General features: G+C 37.6%; 1 protein-coding gene across 6 annotated transcripts; it reads left to right on the top strand.

The window, feature by feature from the left end:
* Positions 1–289: 289 nt before the first annotated feature.
* On the top strand, positions 290–23,892 carry HMGCR (3-hydroxy-3-methylglutaryl-CoA reductase). 6 transcript variants are annotated; one of them, XM_014594626.3, is made up of 21 exons: positions 988–1,566; positions 3,531–3,728; positions 3,984–4,171; positions 4,661–4,772; positions 6,465–6,552; positions 6,792–6,876; positions 9,329–9,434; positions 11,355–11,461; positions 12,876–12,992; positions 13,295–13,446; positions 14,720–14,964; positions 15,121–15,290; positions 15,566–15,760; positions 16,582–16,740; positions 16,878–17,035; positions 17,558–17,663; positions 19,358–19,528; positions 20,614–20,754; positions 20,881–21,039; positions 21,668–21,822; positions 21,968–23,892. In XM_014594626.3, the coding sequence occupies exons 2-21, from the start codon at positions 3,716–3,718 to the stop codon at positions 22,020–22,022; spliced, it is 2,682 nt and encodes an 893-aa protein (XP_014450112.1). In that variant the 5' UTR covers positions 988–1,566; positions 3,531–3,715; the 3' UTR covers positions 22,023–23,892. The 6 variants fall into 6 exon arrangements, with proteins under 6 accessions (XP_014450120.1, XP_019338011.1, XP_059581081.1 ...); XM_014594634.3 differs by lacking the exons at positions 988–1,566; positions 3,531–3,728 and adding an exon at positions 290–441; XM_019482466.2 differs by lacking the exons at positions 988–1,566; positions 3,531–3,728 and adding an exon at positions 510–595.
* Positions 23,893–24,301: the final 409 nt, after the last annotated feature.

The raw sequence follows: 24,301 nt of genomic DNA on the forward strand, positions 1-24,301 counted from the left end.
CCCAACACAGGACTCCGCTTCCCACCGTCAGGTCGAACAGCCCCAAAGCCAACCCGCACCTCGTTAGATGCCTCTATGCAAATAAACCGCATTCTCTCGGCCAATGAGAAAATACGAGGAGGGCACCGCCACCGCCCATTGGCCGGCGGCCCCATGGCGAGATGGCGCGTTTCCCCCTCCTGATCTGTCTAGCGCCGTGCGGCTTCGCCGGTCCGTTGCTGGGGCAACGGGCGGTGACGCGTGGTCGGCGGGGCGGGTCCGGCGCTCGCGATTGGCCGCGCGATCGGGCGATGGCGGCTGCCAGGGTGTCGCTCCCCGGGTGTCCTTGTCGCGGCGCCAGCGGCCGCCTCAGTCTGCGGCACGAGCGAGGCGAGGCAGGCGGCGGCGACGGCTGGTAGCGACGCGGGAGGCAGCAGGGCGCAACGCTGGGGCCTGCGGGCGGTGAGTGCGGTGGGGCCGCCGTTCCCGTCAGGCGCGCCGCGGGCAGCCGCTTTGCGACGGGGGCCTTCCGCGGTCGGGGACGGGTTGGGCCGGGCCGCGCCCGCGGCCCGGCGGAAGGGCCCGCAGGGGGCGAGGTGACGGGTGCCTCCGTTGGGTGGGTCCGGCCGCGGCCGAGGGGCTGAGAGGAGCCTCCTGCCCGACGCGCCCCGTCTTTGTGCCCCCTTGCCCCCGGGGGGCCGCGCAGGAGGACGGGGACGGAGGCCGCCCGGGTCTCGGCGGCTGTGGAGGGCGCAGTGCGGGGAGGCCGGGGCGGCCCCTGTCCTGCCGGCTCTCGGCAGAGGGCGCTTCACCGCTGCCCGGCCCGTGCAGCTGCTGTGTGGGCGGGACCGCCTGAGCATCGCTTTGGGCACCGCTCAGATCGGTTTGTTTTCGCTGGGGTCTCGTCTGAAACCTCAGAAAGGACTTGCTTTGGGGGGGTCTCCCGGCCCTGGTGTGCAGGGGAGGGAAGGGGTGGGAGGTCTCTCACCCCAGGACTCAAAGGTGCGTCCATTTCCTGCAGACCTCTGTAGGGTGCTGAAAAATGACTAGTGAGCGGTGCGCAATACAGCCAGAGGTCTTGGGTATTGAAAGAGGTAGGATTGTAGAAGGAGAGGAAGGGCAACGATAGTCATACCAGTCAGTGACTGTACATCCACCCTGAAAGCGGCTTGGGGGCCACCTAGGGATGTCATCATCGCTGCAGTAATGTTGGGATTACATTGGTTGGGTGCTTACCTCTTATTGCTTATTGTGCTTGACTGCAATTTTACTTGGGCTTAGAGGTTTTGAAATTGGAGAGGGAACCTGACTGGATGGTTCTTAGGGAGATTATTGCTGGCTTGATGGGATGTTATTTTGATGGTTTAATAAGATGCTGTTTGGGTTTTTTTGCTTTTTTTTGTTTTTTGGGGGGCGTTTTTGTCCCCTGCTCTTGATGAAGTGGTACATAGGTAGTCTCTTCCCTTGCAGGTCACTGCGATTTTTGGCCAGCTACAGTTTAAAAGTATTTAACATGTGTTTTCGTCTCCTTTTTTCATCCCTTAATTCTTTCTTGGATTTGAGGAGGTTGCAGGAGCCTGTGTTTTTGTAAGTAGGCTTGTAAACTTCATGTTTGACCAAGGCACCTGGAATTTTTTGCATTTTGTTAAGTGCTCTTTGATATTCTGCATACATTTGAATAAGTAATAGGGGACACTGGCTGTTGGTGAATGTATCATACTGTGTTTACTTACTGCTTCACAAAGTGATGGACAGAAGAACTCACCGCTATTTCAAGAAAAGCAGGGGTCTGCAGTAACTTATTCAGTTAATATCTGTTTCTGTAGGTTCACAAATTGGCTTTATTGAAATTAATTTAACAGCAGTGTAACTAGGGTAGATGACGTGGCTGGAGGGTGGAAAAAATGGCTTTTGCTGCAGCCATGCAATCTTGGCAGCAGTGGTGGCAACTGTTGCAAGTGCCCCCCCTGTGTACAGAAGTGACTCCAGATGTCTGGCTGCCTTCTTACACTGCTGGAATTTAATGTTGCTATGTGGACAGTTGACAAACTCTGTGCAGCCCCCTTTGTCGCTGCATGCTGTCCCCGGGGCGCCGTGCACGAGGATGGAGAAAGATTGTTATATGCCAGTTTTCAGAGAATTAATTGGGATCAGTGGACTTGTCAGCTTACTAGGAAGTACAGTTGTGCTGAGAAAATAGATCTTGCTGTGGGAAATGAGGGCAAGCTGGAAGGTGCTAGACATTATAAGTTTTATATTTCTGAAAGTCATCAAAAATACAGTAGAGTCCCATCACTTATTCAACAATAGTAAGCATTGTTGTATTAACTTGATTATTATGTTTTCCTATTTAAATAGAATTAGGAGTCTGTGCTTGTAAAGTTGTTGAAAATTGTTTTTTGTTTTACAATGCACAGTAATCCAGTAAGTATGCAGTATTAAAGTTCTTTTTAAAAGAAGCTAAATGTCTTTATTCAATGAAAGCTGCTGCTTCCAGGCAGATAAAACATTCTTGGGTTACAAATGAGAGCCTGTCATTGGCTGATGGAATTATTTTTAATCAGTGTTAGTAGTTATGCACCTTTATGTTTCGTATCAATAACTAATTTTCCAAAATACTTATCAAGAACAGGGATGAAATTCTGACTATCAAAGTTGGTAAGATTTCTGCCATTGATTTCAGTGACACCACCACCATTTCATTTTGACAGTCTTCAGAAAGGTGGTTAGTCATGTTAGTCTGAAGTCAAGCAGAAGGCAGGGCAGGGTGGAACCTTGGAGAGTAATATAGCCTAGTTCATCAGATGCTGACACTTATGAAATCTTATGCTTCTCTGAACCACGTAATCTCTAATGTGTCAATCTGCCATGCCACCTTCAGGGTTTTGGGATTGCTTTTAAACTGATCTGAAATGGTAGGCATGGTGTGAGGCAGGTAGGCTAGAGCAGATTAAATGTAGTAGAGGTGAAAATGATACAGGTTTTAATAGGAAAAATGAAGATAAAGTGGTAGAGTGCCTGCATGCAGAAGAGGAATGAAAAAAGGAGGAGTCAAAATAGTATTAAAATTGTAGGGTTGGGTGGGGAAAATGCAGGGAACTGATAGAGAAGTTAATAAGGGGATTGATGTTTGAAGCGTAAATAAGATGTCAAGGTGTTTGAGATGTGGATGCATGATGAAAAATCTGATAGGTCAGTTTGGTCATGAGTATAAAAATAATCACTGAAACTATGTGGAGGGAATGAGATGATATATTGAAGAAGTCCAGCCTGGAGCCTTGTTAAGGGTCTGTTAAAAGTAAGAGTTCCCCAAAGAAATATTGAAAAAGAAGACACTGCAGTAAGAACTTAAGGCCTCTTCTGCACTTACCATTTTTTTGTGAAAATCTCCCAACCCCAAAATAGCATTAATGGGAGTAATAGCATAGGTCATACATTATATTTTGCATGTAGTATCTTTGGTTAAGCAGAGTTAGTTGGCCTAGTGTTTAAAATGTTCATGGTTGGTCTACACTAACTAACTGTTACTAACACAAAAATCTAAATTGTAGGCAGAGTCTGGAGATTTCATAGCCCTTGCATGTGCAAGTCGGAACAATTGACTTTAATGGCAGAGAAGTCAGAAGAAATAATTACAGAGCAGAACTGACTAGAGGGAAGGCCAGTGTAATTCATAAAAGGTTATGGAGGTTAGAAGAGACTGGAAAAGAAGAAATCCTTGTCTGGAGAAGTTGGGATGGAAAACCCATGTATGGTTTTGGGGTATTTTTTTTTTCTTTGAATGTTGAGGCAGCTGTAGAACAGATTGGTAAATGTTTTTTGGGGACAGTAGAAATAAATGCATTGTTTTAAATTGGAAGGTAAGGTGATAGAGCTAAGATTTTTTTTAGTAAGATAAAACAAAGCTGATGGGAAGTAGCTTGGAGGAAGTTACAGATCTTTCTCATTTTTCCATGTCTTTCACTTATCTATGTTAAATATTCCTCTATTGCATATCGTTCTAGGTATAAGACAAACAAACATGAAAATGCTGTCTAGGCTCTTTCGAATGCACGGACTTTTTGTTGCCTCTCATCCATGGGAAGTCATTGTTGGGACTGTGACGTTAACCATTTGTATGATGTCTATGAAGATGTTTACAGGCAACGATAAGATCTGTGGCTGGAATTATGAGTGCCCAAAGTTTGAAGAAGTAAGAATTTTAAAATTGCTTTGTATAGTCGGTATACTAATTATCTGAAACTTCTCTGTTTAAAATACAGATTTTTCTCATACAGTAGAGGCAGATGCTGAAGAATCTTAGTGCAGTATTAGAAATAAAGTAATTCTCATGCTAGCCACTAAAAAAAAAAATGTCCACATCATTTCCCTGTTTTTGGAAGTTTATAGTTCTATGAGCAGGTGTTTGACAGTATGATACAGTAGGTCTTTGTTTAATTGAGTTTTTAATCATAAGATACTTGCTAGATCACAGAGACTTGGCATTAATACTTCAGTATTTTTGCAATATTTAAAATTTTTGAATACTTGATAAAAGGTAAGTCCTTGCTGTATTACAGTAGAATCCCATGGTTTGTTTGTTGTTGTTTTTTTAATAGCCTCAGCTGTGGTAGTTCTAATTGTTAAGCAGTCATCTGATTTTAATATGGAAGCCAACTAAAGCTGTTTTTATTTTAAACAGGATGTTTTGAGCAGTGATATCATAATCCTGACAATCACACGCTGTATAGCAATCCTTTACATTTACTTCCAGTTTCAGAATCTAAGGCAACTTGGATCAAAATATATTTTAGGTATTGTATCTCATTTTGTATTTATTACTTTATTTATTTATTTATTTATTTTGGTAGAATGATAGTGATTATTAGTTTATAAATACTTACATGTATAGTGGGATTAACTTTTTTAGTCTGGCCACCCTCAGAAATCAGAGTAGCTGATGTTCATTTCTTTTCTGTTAGTGAGAAGCCAGGAGATCTGCATTTGAATTCTCTGGATATTTTATTTTGTTTAAATGTAGCAATAATTTTAATTTTAAGCATTGTTAAACCATGGGTTTGGGGTTTCTTTAAGAAAAATTATAATTTAAAAAGATGGTATTAACGTTTGAATCCCAGTTTATCAGAAGTTTGTACACCAGCAGTCTTCCCGTACTGAAATGACTTGAATTGCAAAAGAAACAAATTTGTAAATATTCATGGTAAAAGGCTGACTAACTACTGGATTAAAGTAAAATAAGCCAAAGCCAAATACATTTTTTCTTAGACTAGATTTCACATATCACCTTTCCTTCCTACACTTACCATAAAAAAAATCAATTTTATTTATAGAAGGATCTCCTTTGGAAGGTTTTGTTTTTAATTAACCAGTGTTTTTAAATCTGTATTTTAAAGATTTTACATCTTAGATGTTATACCCCAACACTGGGATTGAGAATATGGCTTCTATATGAGACACATGGTTTAGCTATAAATATCTGTCCATATATCATACTAACCCTACCATTAACTTATCTAGTTCAATTTTAAAGCAGTTCAGGTTCCTTTGTCCATCTAACTGACTTAGAAGACTATTCTAAAACTTTATTCCTTTGGTTAGAAATTTTCTTATAGTTTCCAGTTTGTTGCCATTTGGCCTTGTGCTAGCATAATTTTTTGGCCTAAAAAGTCCTGCTTCCCGAATATTTACCCTACAAACATGTATGTAAAGAGTAATCACATGCCTTCTCCATCTCTGTTTTAAAAAGGAGATATTTAGCTATGTCAGTCTGCAGTTAGACAGAAGCTAGGGAAGAGTTGCACCTAACAGACTAGTCTGTAAGGTACAGCTCTGCTGTGTCTTTCATCATCTCTTTTTTGGTTAAGCCAAACAAGCCAAGCTTCCTTAATTTTTTTCATAGAAAAAGGTTTCCATTCCTTAACCACCTTAGTGGGCCTTCTTTGGATCTGTGTGCATTTCTGATCACAATGAAATTTTACTGCAGTAGTAATTTCATAAATGATTTTCACTCTTATGTTTTAGGTTTTCCCAGCGAGCACCCAACTTGACATTCTGAATAGGTCTTGCTTTCTAATTAACAAGAAAAAGTGGTATTTTCTCATGAGTATTCATTGTATTCTGCAGCTGAGAAAAAAACCCTTACTGCATTAAATTTAGCCTTTAGTTTTTAAACTGGTTTCTGTCTTCTCTAGGTAATGTTATGGTATGAACGAAATCATCCTTCCCAAATGTAGAATTAGCTGGAATTGCCTTGGTGCTCAAAAGAGTCAGAATATCAAATAAATACCCTGGGTTACAGTAGCACTAAAATACTTGAGTCTTGGAGAACTGCTTTTGTTGCAAAAGAGAAGACTCAGACTCTAGAATCTTTTGGAAAAAAATACCTTTTGACAAAGTTGAAAATTAGATTGTAAGCTGTTTGACTTTTCATGTTTGTCTTAGCTGGCATCTAAATGTGTGACTTTCAGTATTTTTTTTTCTTAAAGGTATTGCTGGCCTCTTCACAATCTTCTCAAGTTTTGTTTTTAGTACAGTGGTAATTCACTTCCTGGACAAAGAACTGACAGGCTTGAAGTAAGTATTATGTATTTTTAGGTTTTTAAAAGAAAAATGGAACTTTTTTTCATTCTAAAATGATGTAAGAGTTTTTCTGATCTAAATTATTTAGAACACTATAATTGATAGATTAACATATGTAGCTCCCTCTTCAAAAATGTTTCCCCTCTGTTTTAGGGAGAATGCACAGATTTGGGCTTTTGTTAATTTATTTTAATGTAATGATATTTGTCATTAACAAGTTCCTTTTGTTTCAGTGAGGCATTGCCATTTTTCCTGCTTCTTATTGATCTTTCCAGAGCCAGTGCATTAGCCAAATTTGCACTCAGTTCCAACTCACAGGTGAGCATTTTTTTTAATAATTTAGGTATTGAATTTATCACCTGAATATGAGTGCCAGAGAACTGAGATGTGCATGAACAAAACTATGCCTACTAATGCTATGTCAAGCCTGTTAATATAGAATATAAAATCCACTATGAATTCCATTATGAAATTCAAAATTCTAATGTTCTGATATTCTAGGTTAGGAGGCGCTTAAATGAGTAGCCTGACTAAAATGTCAATAGGACTAGTCAGATTTAGCAGACTCACTCGTATGGAATTGCTTACAAGATCTGGGCCTGTGATTTTAGTGTAAAGACAATAAGCAAACCTAGTTAGTAAAGCTGTCAATTACAGACAAAAAACTAATTAGAATAAAGGTTGTAAGGTACATGTACAACCACCTGAACAATCCTTAAGTAAAGGACTTAAGTAAAAAGGAGAGGAAAAAAAAAAGTTTTATGCTTTCTTGTATGAAACATACATTTTGTGGGGGTTTTGTTTGCTTGCTTTAAGTATCCAAGCACTGTGTGGCCTCAGTTTTGAGCTCCCTATCCTAATAATATGCTATTCTAAATAACTGCCTTTTTCCATCTCACTGAATTTATTTATAGCAAGAATCCTTGCCTTTTTTAAGATAGAAAAACTGTAAGAAAAGCCATTTAGTTTCATGAATAAATACCATATTTTCTTGCATACATCACACCCTGGAATAACGTTTGCACCTTGTTTTCGAAAGGCAGAATGAAAAAAACTCATTTTAGCACATTCTGCCTATAAGTTCATCACGGGGGCACAGAAGGGAATTGGTGAGGATTTATTCACCAAGGCGCCCCCAGGGGTTACAAGAAATAATGGCCACAAGCTAGCAGAGATTAGATTTAGATTGGACATTAGGAAGAGCTTCTTCACAGTTCGAGTGGCCAAGGTCTGGAACGGGCTCCCAAGGGAGGTGGTGCTCTCCCCTACCCTGGGGGTCTTCAAGAGGAGGTTAGATAGGCATCTAGCTGGGGTCATCTAGACCCAGCACTCTTTCCTGCCTTTGCAGGGGGTCGGACTCGATGATCTATTGAGGTCCCTTCCAGCCCTAACATCTAACACATAACTGAGTAGCAGCACCAGGGGAGCCAACCTACTTATTGTTCTGCTCCCTATGGATCATGTGCAGACTGTACTTTTGTTTTTGCCCAGCCAGAACAAGCAGCAGAAACTGCCATCACCATACTTCTTATGTTTTTGTTTATGTTCAACATCTGTTTTGGGGGAAAAGTGTGTTGTGAGGGAGAAAATACAGTAAGCAAGTTATAATATTAATTACTAGAATTAAGGGGCGTGAGAGAATTCCTACAATTTTTAGTCTCCTAAAATTGGTGAATAATAATGCCCTGTACTGGAATGTGGAATGTAATGATATTTACTTTTTTTAAACATTGTCAGTTTTCTTAGGATTGTTGCCAGTGACTTTTTCGGATTGGGCTCCAGTCTCTCTTTTTTTCATTGACCTCTTTATGTTGTTCCATTTAAAGTCTGAAATTTCTATTTTAACATTAATGTCATTATAATAATTTTTTTTAGCTTTATCATTAAATTCCTTCTTTGAGTAGGACTAAGCTTTTGAATTTGGAGACTCAGATCCAGGCATCTAGATATAATTTTCATTTTTGAAGAAAGAGACATTTTTAAACTTCCTGTGCGAGAGGAGAATTCTTCATGAACAATTATACCCATGAGATTTTATTTTCTTGGGAGACCTGGAATGCCTTTTTAAATGGATTGTTTCATAAGAAAAAGGGATATGTTGTTTAGGACTCAGCCTATGATCCAGAGTAGTCTTAATTTTCTTAGAATAGAAAACAACTATTATTTAAAAGTTAGTTGGCACAGAAATTAAGTAGTTCTGTGTTGCTATGTTGTATCTTTTTAAAAACCTTACAAATTTTTTAAATCAAAAGTCTGTCTTAATTTAAATGTGATTCAGAACACCTGCTATCTAAAATAGTTACTTTTTAATTAGATTACATAAATGATGAAGTAATAAAAATGTTTAAGAAAAGGGATAACAGCCTGAATGAACTGAAATGATTAAAGTAAAGAACAAATACAGCCTTAGGAGAATTTGAGGAATGAACAACCGCATCTATATTGAGTAAGGAGTTAAGCCTTTTTAATCCTTGCTTTGTTAGTTATAACTATAGTACTTCTATATGAAGTTAAGAACGTAAGAACAGGCCTAGTCCTGCTCGAGGGCTTGTATCTTATTATTTTTGAGGATTAAGAGGTTCTAGGAACAAATCTAGCTCACCAGTTATGCCTGTCATTGCATCTTTCCTCTGACTCCTGCCAATCCAATTCTTCAGGAATCAAAAGTTGTGAGTCTAACCATTCTCTGCGGACTTCAGTAACTGCAAATATTCCTTTTTTTCCAATTTTTATCTTTGTTTTAATTGATAGAGATTTGTGTTTTTTATAGGATGAAGTAAGAGAAAATATTTCACGTGGAATGGCAATCTTGGGTCCTACATTTACACTAGATGCCCTTGTTGAGTGTCTTGTGATTGGTGTTGGTACCATGTCCGGTGAGTGACAAAATCAAGGGTCTAGTTCTCTGAATTATAGTATCGGGTATCTTCAGGTCCTCAAATAATTGATGTTTTTGATCCATCATGTTTCACATTGTGGGCACGGTAGGGGAGATACCACTATTTTTTTTAAGTACTTTTTTTTGTTGTTGTTCAGATCTGAATAGTACTGAGGTCTGATGACCCGATGGAAAAATAATTAATTCCGTTGGGTTCTTACAGGATAGCGTGCAGGTACAAAGCTCTCCTGCACATATCCATTTGCAGAGTTGGATCTTGTCAAAATTAAAATCTTCCATTATAGTGGAACCTTTTTTTACAAATGGATGAGATAAAACCACTTGCTTGCCTACATCATGCTGTTGCAAGAACTAATGTTTCTAAATTGGAACTATGTGCTAAGGATTATTAGGCTGTTTTAACTAAAACTTCCAGTGACATTTTTCTTTCGTATACCTCTTGATCTTCATTGATTCTAGGTCTAGTAATTAAGGAGAAGTAGTTAAGTGTAAAAAGTAGTAGTTTTTCAGACATAAATAATTCAGTAATTTTTTGGAATAAACTGTAAGCCATAAGTCCACAAAAAGAGATATCTACAATATTTAAGATTTTTAAAATTTAGCTGTCTTAAATACTTCAAAGTAGAGGTGCACCAATATATCGGTGCCATATCAGATCGTCACCTATAAAAGGAAAATCAACAAATCAGCTGTTGGCTTTTTTTGGCCAGTGTAGCTGATAATGTCACCAATAAATATAATATGCCGTAATAATGTCTAAAATGAATTGGTAGTCTGTGGATTTCCGAGGGTATTTTTTCTTGCTGGTTTACCTTCTTAAAAATACCTGGAATATTCATTTGCTTGTCACTTCCACTGTGGGACCTGTTGGATATATTGGAGGATTTATCCAGTTAATTCTCTTACTTTAACTGAAGACATCAGGTGTTGAATCTGTAACATGTCCAAAACTTTTATCGTTTTGCCAACAAGAGTTAAATAGTACAATTAAAAATTATTTCCATTCTTAGTATTCTCTCTGTTGTTCTCTCTAACACTTCATTAGTTCTCCTATCTTTTTTAAATCCATTTAGAAATTCAGGTCCTGTCTAGCCTAATATGAATCGCTTTTTCTGGAGGGAAAGAGTAGAGAAGAAAAACCTTTCGGGCTACTTTGGTACATCTGAAAAATGCCCATGGCTATCTTTTCCCTGTGAAGAATACCTTTAAACTTTGTTGTTGTTGCCATTTTTAAGATTCAGTTTATTTTAAATGTACCTTTATTATAATTGTATCATTTTTGCAGTGTTTATGACTAGACAAATACTGACATTTTAAATTGCTTCCGGAACTTTTTTGGTTTTGGATTATAACACAAAAATTAGAAAGAAAGATGACATAACTGGTTAGCATTCAGTGTTTATGAAAGAGTAGCTGCAGGCAAATGTTCCTGACTCTTTGGATACTTGACTCTCCAAAATATCATGGATTAAAGTTTATCATTGCTGCTAGACAGAGGAATGGAGATTGAAAACTGAAGCCTGAAAAGTTGGGACTAGTCCTATGATTAGAGTTTCAACAGTAATAATATATTTTAACGCTTAACTACACAGTTTGTTTCATTCCTAGAGGCACATTATACACTGTAAAACCTAATAGAAGATTTAGAAAGTTCTAAAAATATTTTAGTGTATCTGTTTAAAAACAAATACAGAGCTATTTTTTATCATATATTCACTTTTCTCTGTCAAAGGAAAAAACAGTCCTTTCTGTGATATAGCAAGTCAGCAAAATTTTTTTTTTTTCCTGCTAGCCTTGTAAACATGTTTTGTATGTGGAAACTTACGTTGTGCTCCCAAAATGTAAGGATTTGGCCTTTTTCTTTTGTGTGTGTGTGTGTGTGTGTGTGTGTGTATAGGAGTACGACAACTTGAAATCATGTGCTGCTTTGGCTGCATGTCAGTTCTTGCCAACTACTTCGTTTTCATGACCTTCTTTCCAGCTTGTGTGTCCTTGGTCTTAGAGGTAAGACCAGTTTCAAGATCACATTAACAGTATTAGAGCACAGTGGCTTAATGTCTATGCCATAATTTTCTTTGTTTAGCTACTGCTTTTAAAAACGGGGTAACATGCTACAGAGGTGGGAGGGGGGTAATGGGTTGAAGTGCAGGCTGCAGGGAGGAGTAGAGAGGGGCAAGGGATTGGGAGGGACAGGCACAGGCATGGAGGAGCAGAGTGGACGGGCTCTGGAGAGGGAGGCACAGACAGGGGCAGGGGAGCAAGAGGCTAAGGTCTGGCCCCTTGCCCCCTGCCACTGCTTTCTTTGCCGTAGCAGTAGGAGGGATAAGTTTCAGACAGTCGTCCACTAATTCGATTCTATATGTACAAAATTAAAATGCATTTATAATTTTCCATGTATAGAATCTAATTGTTGGGCAGTTGTCTTAAATTTGAAGATGTCCTGGGTTTGGGTAAATCTACCCTTTCTGGTTTGTGTCCCTTCAGTGTATTAATTTGTTTTAATGAAATCATAATCATAGCTAAAAGTTATGATGCACCTGGGCCAAAGACTACAATAAATACAAGAAGTTGAAAGCTAAAATAGAATATAATCTTCTAGTATATTTAAAACTCATAGTTGTTTTCATGTTTAACTTCTGGAATACCTCTCAAATCGGATTATGCTCCCATAGTTACACTGTATATTTCTTTACTGTATAGATTTAGATTTAATTTAAAATACAGAGTTGAACATTTTCGGCTGAAGTCTTCAGTCTGGGTCTCAGTTTTCTCTTTGATGCTTCATATATTGTCACCGAGTCTTTAATATAATTAAGTAAATCAAACATAACAAATGATGTGTCTGCATGAGACAGTTATGCCCATTTAATTAAGCTCTTAAAATGATCTAGTTAAACGTGTGCATATTCTGGCTTAGTTTCAGTTGGTTTGCTGTTGGTTTCAAGTAAACCAAAATAAGCAACTTTTAAGTGAAAAAGTGCCCATAGTGGGGGTTGCACTGAATTAAATACTGATCTGAAGTTAAACCAATGCAACTTTTTGTATGGCTGCATTGCGAATTTACTGTACCAGGTTGTAGCACCCTTGGAAACACCTCTCTTCTCTACAAGCTATCTCCTGGAACTGGAAGCAATGTAGCCGTGTTTCTTTGATGCTATGGACAGACTAATTGGCATTGCTGAGTGCCAGCACTAAGTAGCCCACACTCCAGTAGCAAGTAAATGTAGGTAGTCCTTCTGGATTAGGGGGTAGATTGTGTAGCACAGTATTTTTTGAGTCCTCTGCTGTCTGGTACATGAAGTTTGCAGCATAGATATGCCCTCTGCTGTTGACAAACTCAGTAATTAAATTTTCTAGAGGTAAGTCTGTCTTCCTGTTCTATTTAATTGTGTGCACTGACCTTTGGTTATTTTTGCAGCTTTCTCGGGAAAGTCGGGAGGGGCGTCCCATATGGCAGCTTAGTCACTTTGCCCGTGTTTTGGAAGAAGAAGAAAATAAGCCAAACCCTGTAACACAGAGGGTTAAAATGATTATGGTATGTGTTGGGGTTTTTCTCCTTTCCCCTTTCCCTTCTTCCTAGAAAAGGGTAAGGACATAATTAAAGTACATATCAAAGCAGGAAACCAGGTTTTTTGTGGGAGCTTTTATTGGCTCAACCGTATACTTGGGAGAGAGATTAGACAAGCTTTTAGGCATGAATTATGGTACTTTATGCCCAGATCTTTTAAGCAGACCTTTGAGTCCTGGGGAGGAAGCAAAAATTTACTGTATGTTATTAGATTAGTTAACTAATTGTAGCTGAAAAACAAACTGGTTAACTGCCGCCTTTTTTATTAGTCTTTAGGTTTGGTTCTTGTTCATGCCCACAGCCGCTGGATAGCAGAACCATCTGCTCAGAACAGTACTGCAGAAAACACAGTGGGACTGGATGAAAATACACCAAAGAGAATTGAACCTAATGTTTCTTTATGGCAGTTCTATCTTTCCAGGTAGCTGAAAATATTGACTACTAAAAAGATTTATTACATCTTTTACTTATCAGGCTTATTCTCCAGGGTCGTTACAGCTACTTTTTGAGTTTCAGATATGTGTAGCTATAATAATTTCAGTAGATCTGACTGTGTTATGAGTCCCTGCATATGAGGGACCTTGACTGGTTTAAAAAAAAAAAATCCTCTCTTATCTCCACCACCTAGCCAGTATAAAGAGGGCTGTGGCTAGTCACCAGCAATTTTACATATGCCATAATAAATTTATAATTTTCCATGTATAGAATCTAATTATTGGGGAGTCATCTTAAATTCAAAGTCATCCTGGATTCAGGTAAATAAGGTAATTAACTCGAGTGCTGTAGCAGATGAATAAAGAGACATTGCAAGAAATAATTGAAAATAAAACTTACATTTTCTCAGCACCTGCATTTCTTTTATTTATGTACTTAGATATATCATCATTATATCTAGTATGAACAAAATTGTGACCTTCCTAAACCCAAGATCTCTCTTTCTTTCCTTGGGCCTATGTTTTGTTTAGTTGAACATACTTTGCTTGGCGGTGAACAGTTTTCTTCAGTACAAAAACTGCAGAATGACCTTTTTGTGTGTCATCAATTACAAGTTCACAAATCTGAAAAAACTTCGCACACAAAATTTGAGCGAACTGGTTGTGGAGGGAGATTTAGGAGTTTAATGACACTGAAGTAGTTTATTTAGCTGTTCATACCAGTTTCTGTATTCATTGGGAACACGTGCACAAGATTTCACTGCCTTCAAGGAATGTAGAAACAGATACTTACCTTTGTTATCTCTCCATTAAATACATTTATTTTCTAATTAAAGTACTGTGGGTTTGATTGTTAGAAGTACTGACTGCGCACAACTCACCTGGAATTAGTGGGAGTTGTAGATTTCCATTAGCTCTGAAAACTGGACTCTGCTGCTTTGTTTTTCCATTTAAGCAGGGATAAAGCGGATAGCGTGACTGACTTAGTTACATCTGCATACCATAAGATCAGCATATTGCTCTAGTTAAAACTAATGAAGATACGGTATATTTTATAAAATACAGAACAGAAATATAAAATTAGCTAGCAGAGATATGTTGTAGATTGGTTTTGTACCATTTCCTTGAGATAGATACTGTCTTCTGTTTTGCTTGTTAAACTATTGTGTGAGATTCTGGGGGGGCAGGGGGTTTACAATGCTGCATCAATACATTTCTAAAACACATTTTAACTTGGTGTTTTTTGCATTCTTTCTTTAGAATGGCAAGTATGGATATTGAGCAAGTAATCACTCTTGGTTTAGCCCTTCTGCTTGCTGTGAAATACATCTTCTTTGAACAAACAGAAACTGAGTCTACGCTCTCTTTGAAAAACCCTATAACATCTCCATTGATGATCCAGAAAAAGATTCCTGAGAACTGCTGCAGAAGACAATCTGGACTCTTACAAAATAATCAGAAATCCAGCATGGGTGAAGAAGCTATAATTTCCAAAGAGGGAAATGGTAATTTTGTTTAGGGTATCTTTAGATTTTGGGCCTGATCCTGTACATCTGTATTGAATAATTAATTTAATACTGGATCTGGTTTATAACCAAAAATATTTTGTCTGCTTTAAATTTGTGGTAACCTAAAATCTATTTCTAATTGTCTTTATGCAGCTGAAGTCATAAAACCTGTATTAGCAGAGTCATCAGTCAAAGCTACATTTGTTGTTGGTAGTTGTGCCCCCATGGAAACTTCTTCATTTAATAGAAAAGAGCCTGAAGTTGAATTACCCAAAGACCCACGTTCTATTGAAGAATGTCTCTGTATACTTCAAAATACAGAGGTGAGAAAAGAGAAGTGTAAGGCTTTCATTGCTAGTGCAGAGTTTGCCTGTTCACTGTCACATGCATTTATAACTGATATAAGTAAACCAGAAGTTAAGTTGGAATGTTTCTGCATCTTGCAAATCTCATATTGATATTGAAATATCTCTTCAAAAGGTTGATATCTGCTGATTCTGAAATAAAGGGCATCTTTTTCCACACTGGAAAAATAGTTGTACTACCAGTTTCTACCATGCAATCAAAGCATCTTTTTTTTTTTTTTCAATATATCTAGAAAGGTGCAAAATTTCTCACTGATGCTGAGGTCATCAACCTTGTCAATGCTAAGCACATTCCTGCCTACAAATTGGAAATGATGATGGAGACTCAAGAACGTGGTGTATCCATCCGCAGACAGATTTTATCTCAGAAGCTCCCTGAACCTACATCCTTAGAGTATCTTCCTTACAGGAATTACAATTATTCTTTGGTAAGGATGATGTAGACAAGTAAGAATGAATTAATTTGCAAGGAAACTTTTCTGTTATCCCAGTTTTTTCAAAATTATTATAATTCATGTATACCAATAATTTCTGAGTAGTTATCAGAGAGCTCTCTGACCTTGATTTAGTTTGGGATCTGATTCAGTACAAATACTTCAAAAATGGCAGCTTACACTGATTTGCATTCAGTTCTTACTGTTGTGAGAACCTTCAGTGTAGTACAGTGTAATTTATTTTAAATTAAATCTTGGGAATCTAGATAATTTTGGTTATTTGACACAAACAGATAACTATATGCAGGTCTCTGATCCCACTAACATGGGATTCTGTTAATGCTACAGATGAGTTCAGTAGGATGAATGGAAAAATGAGTTTTAGTCTTAATTGAAAGGAAAATCTTACAAAGTCAGACAGTCCATTTAGAACAGTTTTCATGTAATGTAGTAACACTTTCTGTTAGATAGATACAAGGACATAGCAGTCACTAACATAAAAAAAATGTAGTTTTATTCATTACCAGGCATTGCTTCAAGAATTAAACAGTCTAGTTAGCTACACTAGATTACTATTATTCTTTTACAAGTACAGTAAACTGTGCAAATATAAAAACACCATAAAATGCATTAAAACAAAGTTCCATTGTATGGATAAGCTAGTTGGTAGTATATAAGTAACTTGTTTGATTTATTTATAAGCATTGGGATGGGAATCTGCTCTGTGGATAAAGAAAAAACAGAGACTTGTTCATGAAGTATGTTATAGCAATGTAGCATCTTTAATGACAGTTATGTTTAACTTTATTTCTAAGGTAATGGGAGCTTGCTGTGAAAATGTGATTGGATACATGCCCATCCCTGTAGGTGTAGTCGGGCCTCTTTTTCTGGATAGCAAAGAGTTTCAAGTTCCAATGGCAACAACAGAAGGGTGTCTAGTCGCAAGTACGAACAGAGGGTGCAGAGCAATATGTGTGAGTACCTGACAGAATTGGTTAGCTGCTTGCCTGGCCTCAAAGTTATCAATTTATGTAAAAACTGTCACTATATATTTTGTTTCTATAACATTATTGGTCATTCATAATCGTGTTCATGTTCCTTTTGGTCTTAGCTTAGTGGAGGAGCAAGCAGTTGTATTTTAGGAGATGGAATGACTAGAGGACCTGTTGTAAGACTACCCACTGCCTGTCTTGCTGCACAGGTGAAGGCTTGGCTTGAAAACTCTGAAGGGTTTAAAGTAATCAAAGAGTCCTTTGACAGCACAAGCAGGTTAGTATATAACTTCCTGTAAAGCATTTCACATTTTAGATGAGAGATATATAGATAGAGATAAAATGTGTGTGAGCATGCTTCATTTTAGAAAGCTCCAAATTGTGTCTATTTATATTATGATGCAAGAAATTATCATGCTCCTATCTGGGATTTGTCTAATTTTGGTCTGAAAATGGAGCAACATTATTAATGTTTACTATCTGGTTAACATTTGCATTATTAATAAATGTTGCATGTCACAGGACAGTCAGCAATTTAGTCATAGCAAGAAAAAATAAAGTTGCATAAAAAATACTCTCAGGACTAGTCCATTTTAAGCCCTTCTTTTGAGAGAACTCTATGCCTGATAATTGATGCTGATGGCCTCCCTTTCTACATTGAGGAGGAACAGATTGTGGTTAGCAGGGTTATCTACCATTAATTATGGGTTATCAGTCATTTGTACCTGAATATCAGTTAGCCCTTATGGAGATAAGGGAGAAAGGAAATATTTCCTGTGTTGTCATTTGACTCTTACAGGTTTGCCCGCCTACAGAAGCTTCACATCAGTTTGGCTGGTCGTAACCTTTATATCCGTTTTCAGTCCAAAACAGGGGATGCAATGGGAATGAACATGCTCTCAAAAGTAAGGTCTAGTTTCTGTTTCTGCATTTCTAAATAGTTTTTAAACAAATGTGTCTGTGTTGCGGGGAGAAGGTGTTAAAGTTGGTGAATGAACTGAGAGCTAATTTAATGGTACTGAGACTGCAGTTCCCAAGTCATAAAGTGGCTCTTTGGTTTCGTACTTGCAGCTCTTAGCAAAAAATATTATCAAAGTTATGATGAAGGATATGGCTTCCCCCCCCCCCCCCCAAGCCCTCCCCATCACTGTATACTGGCTAGCTGTTTCTTCAGTAATGCAACACATTCACTATCTGTCTGTCAGCCCATCAGTTGCGGTACAAGTTCTATACAGTTTTTTTTTACTTTTGACCTGGTGTGTATTCCACAAGTTGCTGAGGCATATATATGTTGTTGTTGCTATTTAACACTGACTGCTCATGTGAATTTTGTGCCAGTCAGCACCAAGGGTTAGTAACTAAAGTGTGCCCTGCTCATGGTGTGCATAGAACTTAATTTCCCATATGTCTATTTGGATGAGTAAGAACATAGAATAGTTTGACTTTACCTCTTTGACCATAAACAAGAGTAGGACATTTAAAAGAGAGTTAAAGTAACCTTTTTTATTATAGATATGTTTCTTTGACTCACTTGGATCAAAAATTTGTTCTTCTATAATTAAAATCTGTTGTTATGCTTGTTCTTTCTAAGGAAATTATTGACGATCCTGTTTTGGCCTGAACAGCCAGAACAGCTTATCCACTATTTGAGATGCAAGTTAAATACATTAGAACCTGGATTGGATGAATCAGAGGGTTCACAATACATTAAAGAAGCTGCACAAGCATTAGTAGCTTTTACTTTAAAGGGTACCTCTTTACTCAGTAGGACCACTTCAGGAGTCCTGTATAGTTGTTGGTTGTAGCCGCATGTAAACTTCTGGCTGTTCTGCAAATTCTCATCTTTGCAGGGAGCTCAGGAACCTAAACTCACAAACCATCCAGGTTCTATTGTGCTGATTTATATCTACAAGAAAAGACAAACCATGGCCATATCCACATAAAGAGGTTTGACTACACAGGAGCACTTCTTCTCATGTCCTTGTCATAAAATAGATGTTTTTTCCAGAATTGTGTACAAGTGATGGCTTTCTGTTGATGCAGCGAAGTTCTCCTTCGTACAGATCTCATCAAGGAGTTGGCAAACGAGCAGGTGCTCCACAAGGGCACTGAAAATGATACAAACTTGACTGCTTTTCTAGCATATGGAGGATGCAGAACTCAGACACTTATACCTCAGTTCCAAAATAAGAAGCAAAATGGAGCCAGTATTTTCAATCCATATTGTGTTTGTACTTCACTAATGGCCAGTGCACTCTAGTCCTCTGTTAGTGTGCGTTGTGGGGATGAGAAATGTCTGTGTCTTCCTTTTTCCCCCAGATTAACCAGGAGTATAGGAACAGATAGAATGAAGATTGTCATTCCTGTATGCCAGCACCCCATGTCCCAAGAGGAGAGTCCAAGGTTCTGAAACAAGCACCCTTTCTAAAGCATAGTTCCTTTTTAGTGTTGTTCTGGAGCAGCACTGTTGCATGCTAAACCTAGAGGCTCAGTTTGGTGCTGATGCTTTACTGGCTTCAGGATGAGTAGTAAAACTCTCTACTATTTTGTTATGCATCTGTGAAGGGTTAAACTTCAGAGAGATTGTTTCTTTTAACAGGGCACAGAAAAGGCACTGGTAAGACTACATGAAGAGTTTCCTGATCTCCAAGTTTTGGCTGTTAGTGGTAACTATTGTACAGATAAAAAGCCTGCTGCCATAAACTGGATAGAGGGAAGAGGGAAATCTGTTGTCTGTGAAGCAGTTATTCCTGCCAAGGTTGTCAGAGAAGTAAGTACTTTACTTTTACTTATTTCATAAAAAGCATTTTTAAACTAATTGTTTTTAGCTTGTTTTGATTTAAACTGAAAAAAAGAATGAACGAACCTTGAAACAGATTTGTAAATTGCATGCATTACAGCTCACTTTGCTTTTACATCGGTATTGTAAGTGGTGAGAGTCTCCAAAAGCAAGGCAAAGAAGTATCTCTCAGTCTGATAGGTCTCACGCTTAAGAAGTTTGTACTGTTTAATCCAGTTATCTAAATTTCATCACTTCATTTTGCAGTAATCATTTTCCATTTTTAGTGTTTACATTTCTGTAGTGCTTTTGAAAAGAGGTATCAAATTGCTTCCCTCAGTTCAGAAAATACAAATTGATTGAATTTATACAGTTACCAATTAAAGTTCATTCGTAAAACTCATTTCTTAATATAATTTTTCAAACTAATACTTCGTGGTAAATGTGTGCTATAGCAGCAGACCTACACTCTGCTGCTCTCCTGAGCACAAGATTGGAAATTCTTTAAGAGCTTCAGATAAAATCAAAAGAGTTTTTGTTTTTAATTATATTTAAAAATAAAAATGATTCATCAGTCACTAAAGTATTTGTTGTGACTTAATATTTAAATATCAGATTATCTACTGCTTTTGAATGTATGATTTTTTCAGGGTATGGCAGAATTTGGTATTTCAAATATATAACATAGTTATAAAAATTAAAAGGAAGCTGAAGGTTTTGGTATACTGATGAGGGTGATTTAAGATGTTTGCTAGCTGTGTTAGAAGCAGTCTGAGACTCAGATTGTTTCTGCCAAATCATGTTTGTTGCTGTTCTTGTTGACATACACGTTACCTATGTTTGGACTATATGTAGACTGTGGCAGGCATTGCTGCAGTGGTTTGCATGCTTTTCTTATTGGAAATCTTCCCTAGCAGCTGCAATGGCTCCTTTCTTAAATGAATGACAAATGTATTTATTTTGAGACAAATTTAACTCCCATGGAATTAGCCTAAAGGGGGCTCTACTAGGATACAATAGGGGATTATTACTGCCCTCTAATTAGAAGTACAATAAAAGCTTATGCTTTTGTCCAGGTATTGAAGACTACTACAGAAGCTATGGTTGAAGTTAATATTAACAAGAACTTGGTGGGCTCTGCAATGGCGGGCAGCATAGGTGGATACAATGCTCATGCAGCAAACATTGTTACAGCCATCTACATAGCTTGTGGGCAGGTAAGCTCTTTGAATTGACTATATTAACTAAGTATATTCACTTTTTTTAAATACGACTAACTAGCTTCACAACATTTAGAACTTACCTAGAAGTTCTCTTCTATTTTTTTTCTATATTAATATAAGGATGCAGCACAGAACGTGGGCAGCTCAAACTGCATCACTCTGATGGAGCTAACTGGTCCCACTAATGAAGATCTGTATATCAGCTGCACAATGCCTTCTATAGAAATTGGAACTATTGGTGGAGGGACCAACTTACTACCACAGCAAGCCTGCTTGCAGGTACAGAGCATGAAAGGAAATTGTCTTTTTTTTTTTTAAACTAGCTTATTTCTAGCCTAATTCTGTTGTATAGTATGCCTCAGTAATGTCTCTTCCAAAGTTGTAGACATAAGGGAATAAGGGGCGTCTTTACAAGTCCAGGCTGGGGGTGGAGGGGCGCTTTAATTAGAGTGACTCTCAGGAGCTGCTCTAATTAAATTGCCTGCAACATCTTGTGTATTCAGTGTCCCACATATGAAAATGATGGCAGAGGTGCTTTAACTAATACTCATTTGACAAGCATTAATTAGTGCCCCTGCCTCCATTTTGAAGTGCGGGGATGCTGAATACATGAGATGCTGAGGCTGCTGTAGCGTGCTAATTAGCGTGCTCTAGCAGATTCAGTTAATTGAGACGGCTCACGTCCGAGTAGACGTCCTGCATGTCTACAGGCGCCCAAGATGTTTTGGCCAATTAATATACATATGCTTATTCTAAAACTAAACATTTCTTTTTAGTATCTGAGGGACTTAAAGCTGATTTGTATGGTGTGATGAATTAAATAGAATATTTTTCTGTATGAACAGATAGACACACACTGACTGGTGCTTGGATTTTAAAGTGTAACTTTACTGTTTTTTATCTACAGATGCTAGGGGTTCAGGGGGCAAGCCAAGATAACCCTGGTGAAAATGCACGTCAACTTGCTAAAATTGTGTGCGCCACAGTAATGGCAGGGGAGTTATCATTAATAGCAGCATTGGCAGCTGGGCATCTAGTCAAAAGCCACATGATCCATAATAGGTGAGAAATGCAAAGCTTCTGTACCATTCTCTGCATCATCACCTCTTCCCCTCCCCCCAAATACAGCACAATATATAAAAATTGTATGAGAGAGAATATACCACAGAGCAATGATTTCAAATGCCTTATTTACTATTTTTGTTAGGTCAAAAATAAATCTACAGGATCTTCAAGGAACCTGCACCAAGAAAGCTGCTTGAATATTGGAAAAGCTGAAGTTAAGCCTTGTTAAAGAAACTGATCACATGTAAAGGAACACTACACAGTATCTAAATTTTAGAAGGAAAATCATCTTCAAGAAAATGATTTCTGTGGAGGATAATTAAAAGGCTCATTAGACTTGTGATCAATGAAACTCATTCTGCCTTTGAACATCTTCAGTGGTTAAAAATGGCTCCTTTTATGGAGCTATTTCAGATGTCTTGAACATGTCTTTTAGAGTTCTAGGGATTCATCTTATCTTATTCATTGCTTTCCAAAGGGTCAGTCCTGTGTCTTTATGGGTTGAAAATATGTTAACTTGTAAACTAATAACCAAGATGAAAAGTTATGTTAGGTACGTTGTTTTAAAAAAATGATTTGGTTAAAATTGGATTGTATGTATTTGTCCATGTGATCTTCGTTTTCTGGTTAACAAAGTGGTTTTTAAATATAAAGTGATAGCAGCCTACTTGCTATTGATGAATTCCTAATTTTAATTTTATTTGTTCTGATTTTGAGCTTAGGTATTAGGCTATGGGATAATTTTACTGTCACATTAGTTGGTAGATACATTACTGTACTTGTATTTCCCTTGCTGCTGTTCAACTTAAGCAGCATTAAAATTATAATTGGGTTGCATTATTTTTCCGTTAAAGAAAGTACTTATTTTACAAAGTACAGAATCATCTGACATTATTCTGTACTGGAACATAAAAAAAGCATTGTCCTTAACTCTCCAGGCATTTTGTTCAGGTATAAATAGGATATCCTGAGTTTTTTCAAAACTTAACTGATACGCCTATAAAAATGATACATCGGGCCATTTAAAGCTTTGACTGTATTAATACAGTTTGTTACACAGTTTTATAAAATAGAAATGGATTTGAGTGAGTGGAGTCAAGAACAGATGTTTACAGTTTTAAAATCTTATCTTTTAAAGTATGGTGTTTTTGCACATGAATGGCTTGTGGTGTTTGACACTTATTCCCTCGGAATAGGTGCATAGCTACTGCTTAACTTGAGAAAAAATAAAGCCAGGAAAACCATGCTGTTATTTAATATTACAGATGTTTTTATGTTGGATTCTTTTTAAGTGTTTTTGTGAAAAAAATATTTATTTTCTAAAAAGTCTAAATTGTCTGTCTTATGAAAAATGCTTAGTATGGGAATCCATTAAAACGACTGAGAAAAGCTAATACATCAAACACAGTTGTACACAAAAGTACTGTATTCGGACCAGTGAGGTAGCTTCAGGTGTTCCTTAAAGTAATGCAGGAAACCCAGGTTTATTTTGGGTTGATTTGCCACTAGGAAAGCTATGCTACAGAGTTAACCTGTTGGGGCAAGCATACTATTAATGGGCTTGAACCTTTGTCCTTAGCTGGAAGGATGGTTTTAGCAAGTTGGGTAACATGCTTCTTACTGGCATGCAGAAGTGTTCCAGGGGGGATAAGGGAATGTTAGTCTCTTAACATGCACGTCTGGTATAAATCATGAAGTATTAGTTTGTAGTAAATCAGATAATATTAATGCATTGGTTTCATAAAGCTAACGTGCAAGCACAAAGACATACTACATGCTAGGTATGCTGTGGTAGCATGTAAATATCATGAATGTTTATCTTCCTGAAGTATTGTTGTTTAATAGTTACCATTTATTTATGCAAAGTTGAAACTGCTTTGTTTCTGTGTTCAGCCAGTGATTTATTTAAAGTAACACTGAGCTGGCAATAAGTGGTTGGTTCAGTGTTCATTTTGGTGAATATAACTGACATTCTGTCTTGCAGAAATAACATTTTGTACTATTACTAAATTGTGTACATTTTGGTACAGAATCCTTTTTCAGTTTCAGTAAAACAATGGAAAAGCATATTGGCTTAATTGTGATGTTTAAAGTATGATATTCATCAGTAAGTCATGAATTATACAGATGAAGTAAGAAAGATAGAAATGTTAATGAAAGGATTAGTTACACAGTATAAGAACTTCTTGCCTTACACAGCAGAAGCCCCTACACATGGTTCTGAGATTCAAGTATTTTAGTAGTATCAAAAAAAAATTCATAAAAATGAACTGCTGGTGGAGTTAGAGAAGATTCTCCACTTCAGCAAATCACTTGAGCATAGCATAGCAGTTTCTATTGAGACCTGACTTTACACACATCCCCCTTCCCCCCTACTTTTCTGAGAGTTATGGAAAACTTGGTCATAATTATCTGGAGCAGAATTTTTTTCTGAGTGTTGTATGACCTTGTGACTACACACAACTGTACTTCTGAA

The sequence above is a fragment of the Alligator mississippiensis genome, chromosome 3, assembly GCF_030867095.1.
Source record: "Alligator mississippiensis isolate rAllMis1 chromosome 3, rAllMis1, whole genome shotgun sequence".
In the NCBI taxonomy this organism is placed as follows: domain Eukaryota; kingdom Metazoa; phylum Chordata; order Crocodylia; family Alligatoridae; genus Alligator; species Alligator mississippiensis.

Excerpts from the sequence above, each read along its gene's own strand:
- HMGCR (XM_014594626.3), top strand. Across the intron at positions 16,741-16,877 it reads GAGGGTGCAGAGCAATATGT|CTTAGTGGAGGAGCAAGCAG; the intron begins GTGAGTACCTGA and ends TTTTGGTCTTAG. Across the intron at positions 17,664-19,357 it reads GAATGAACATGCTCTCAAAA|GGCACAGAAAAGGCACTGGT; the intron begins GTAAGGTCTAGT and ends TTCTTTTAACAG.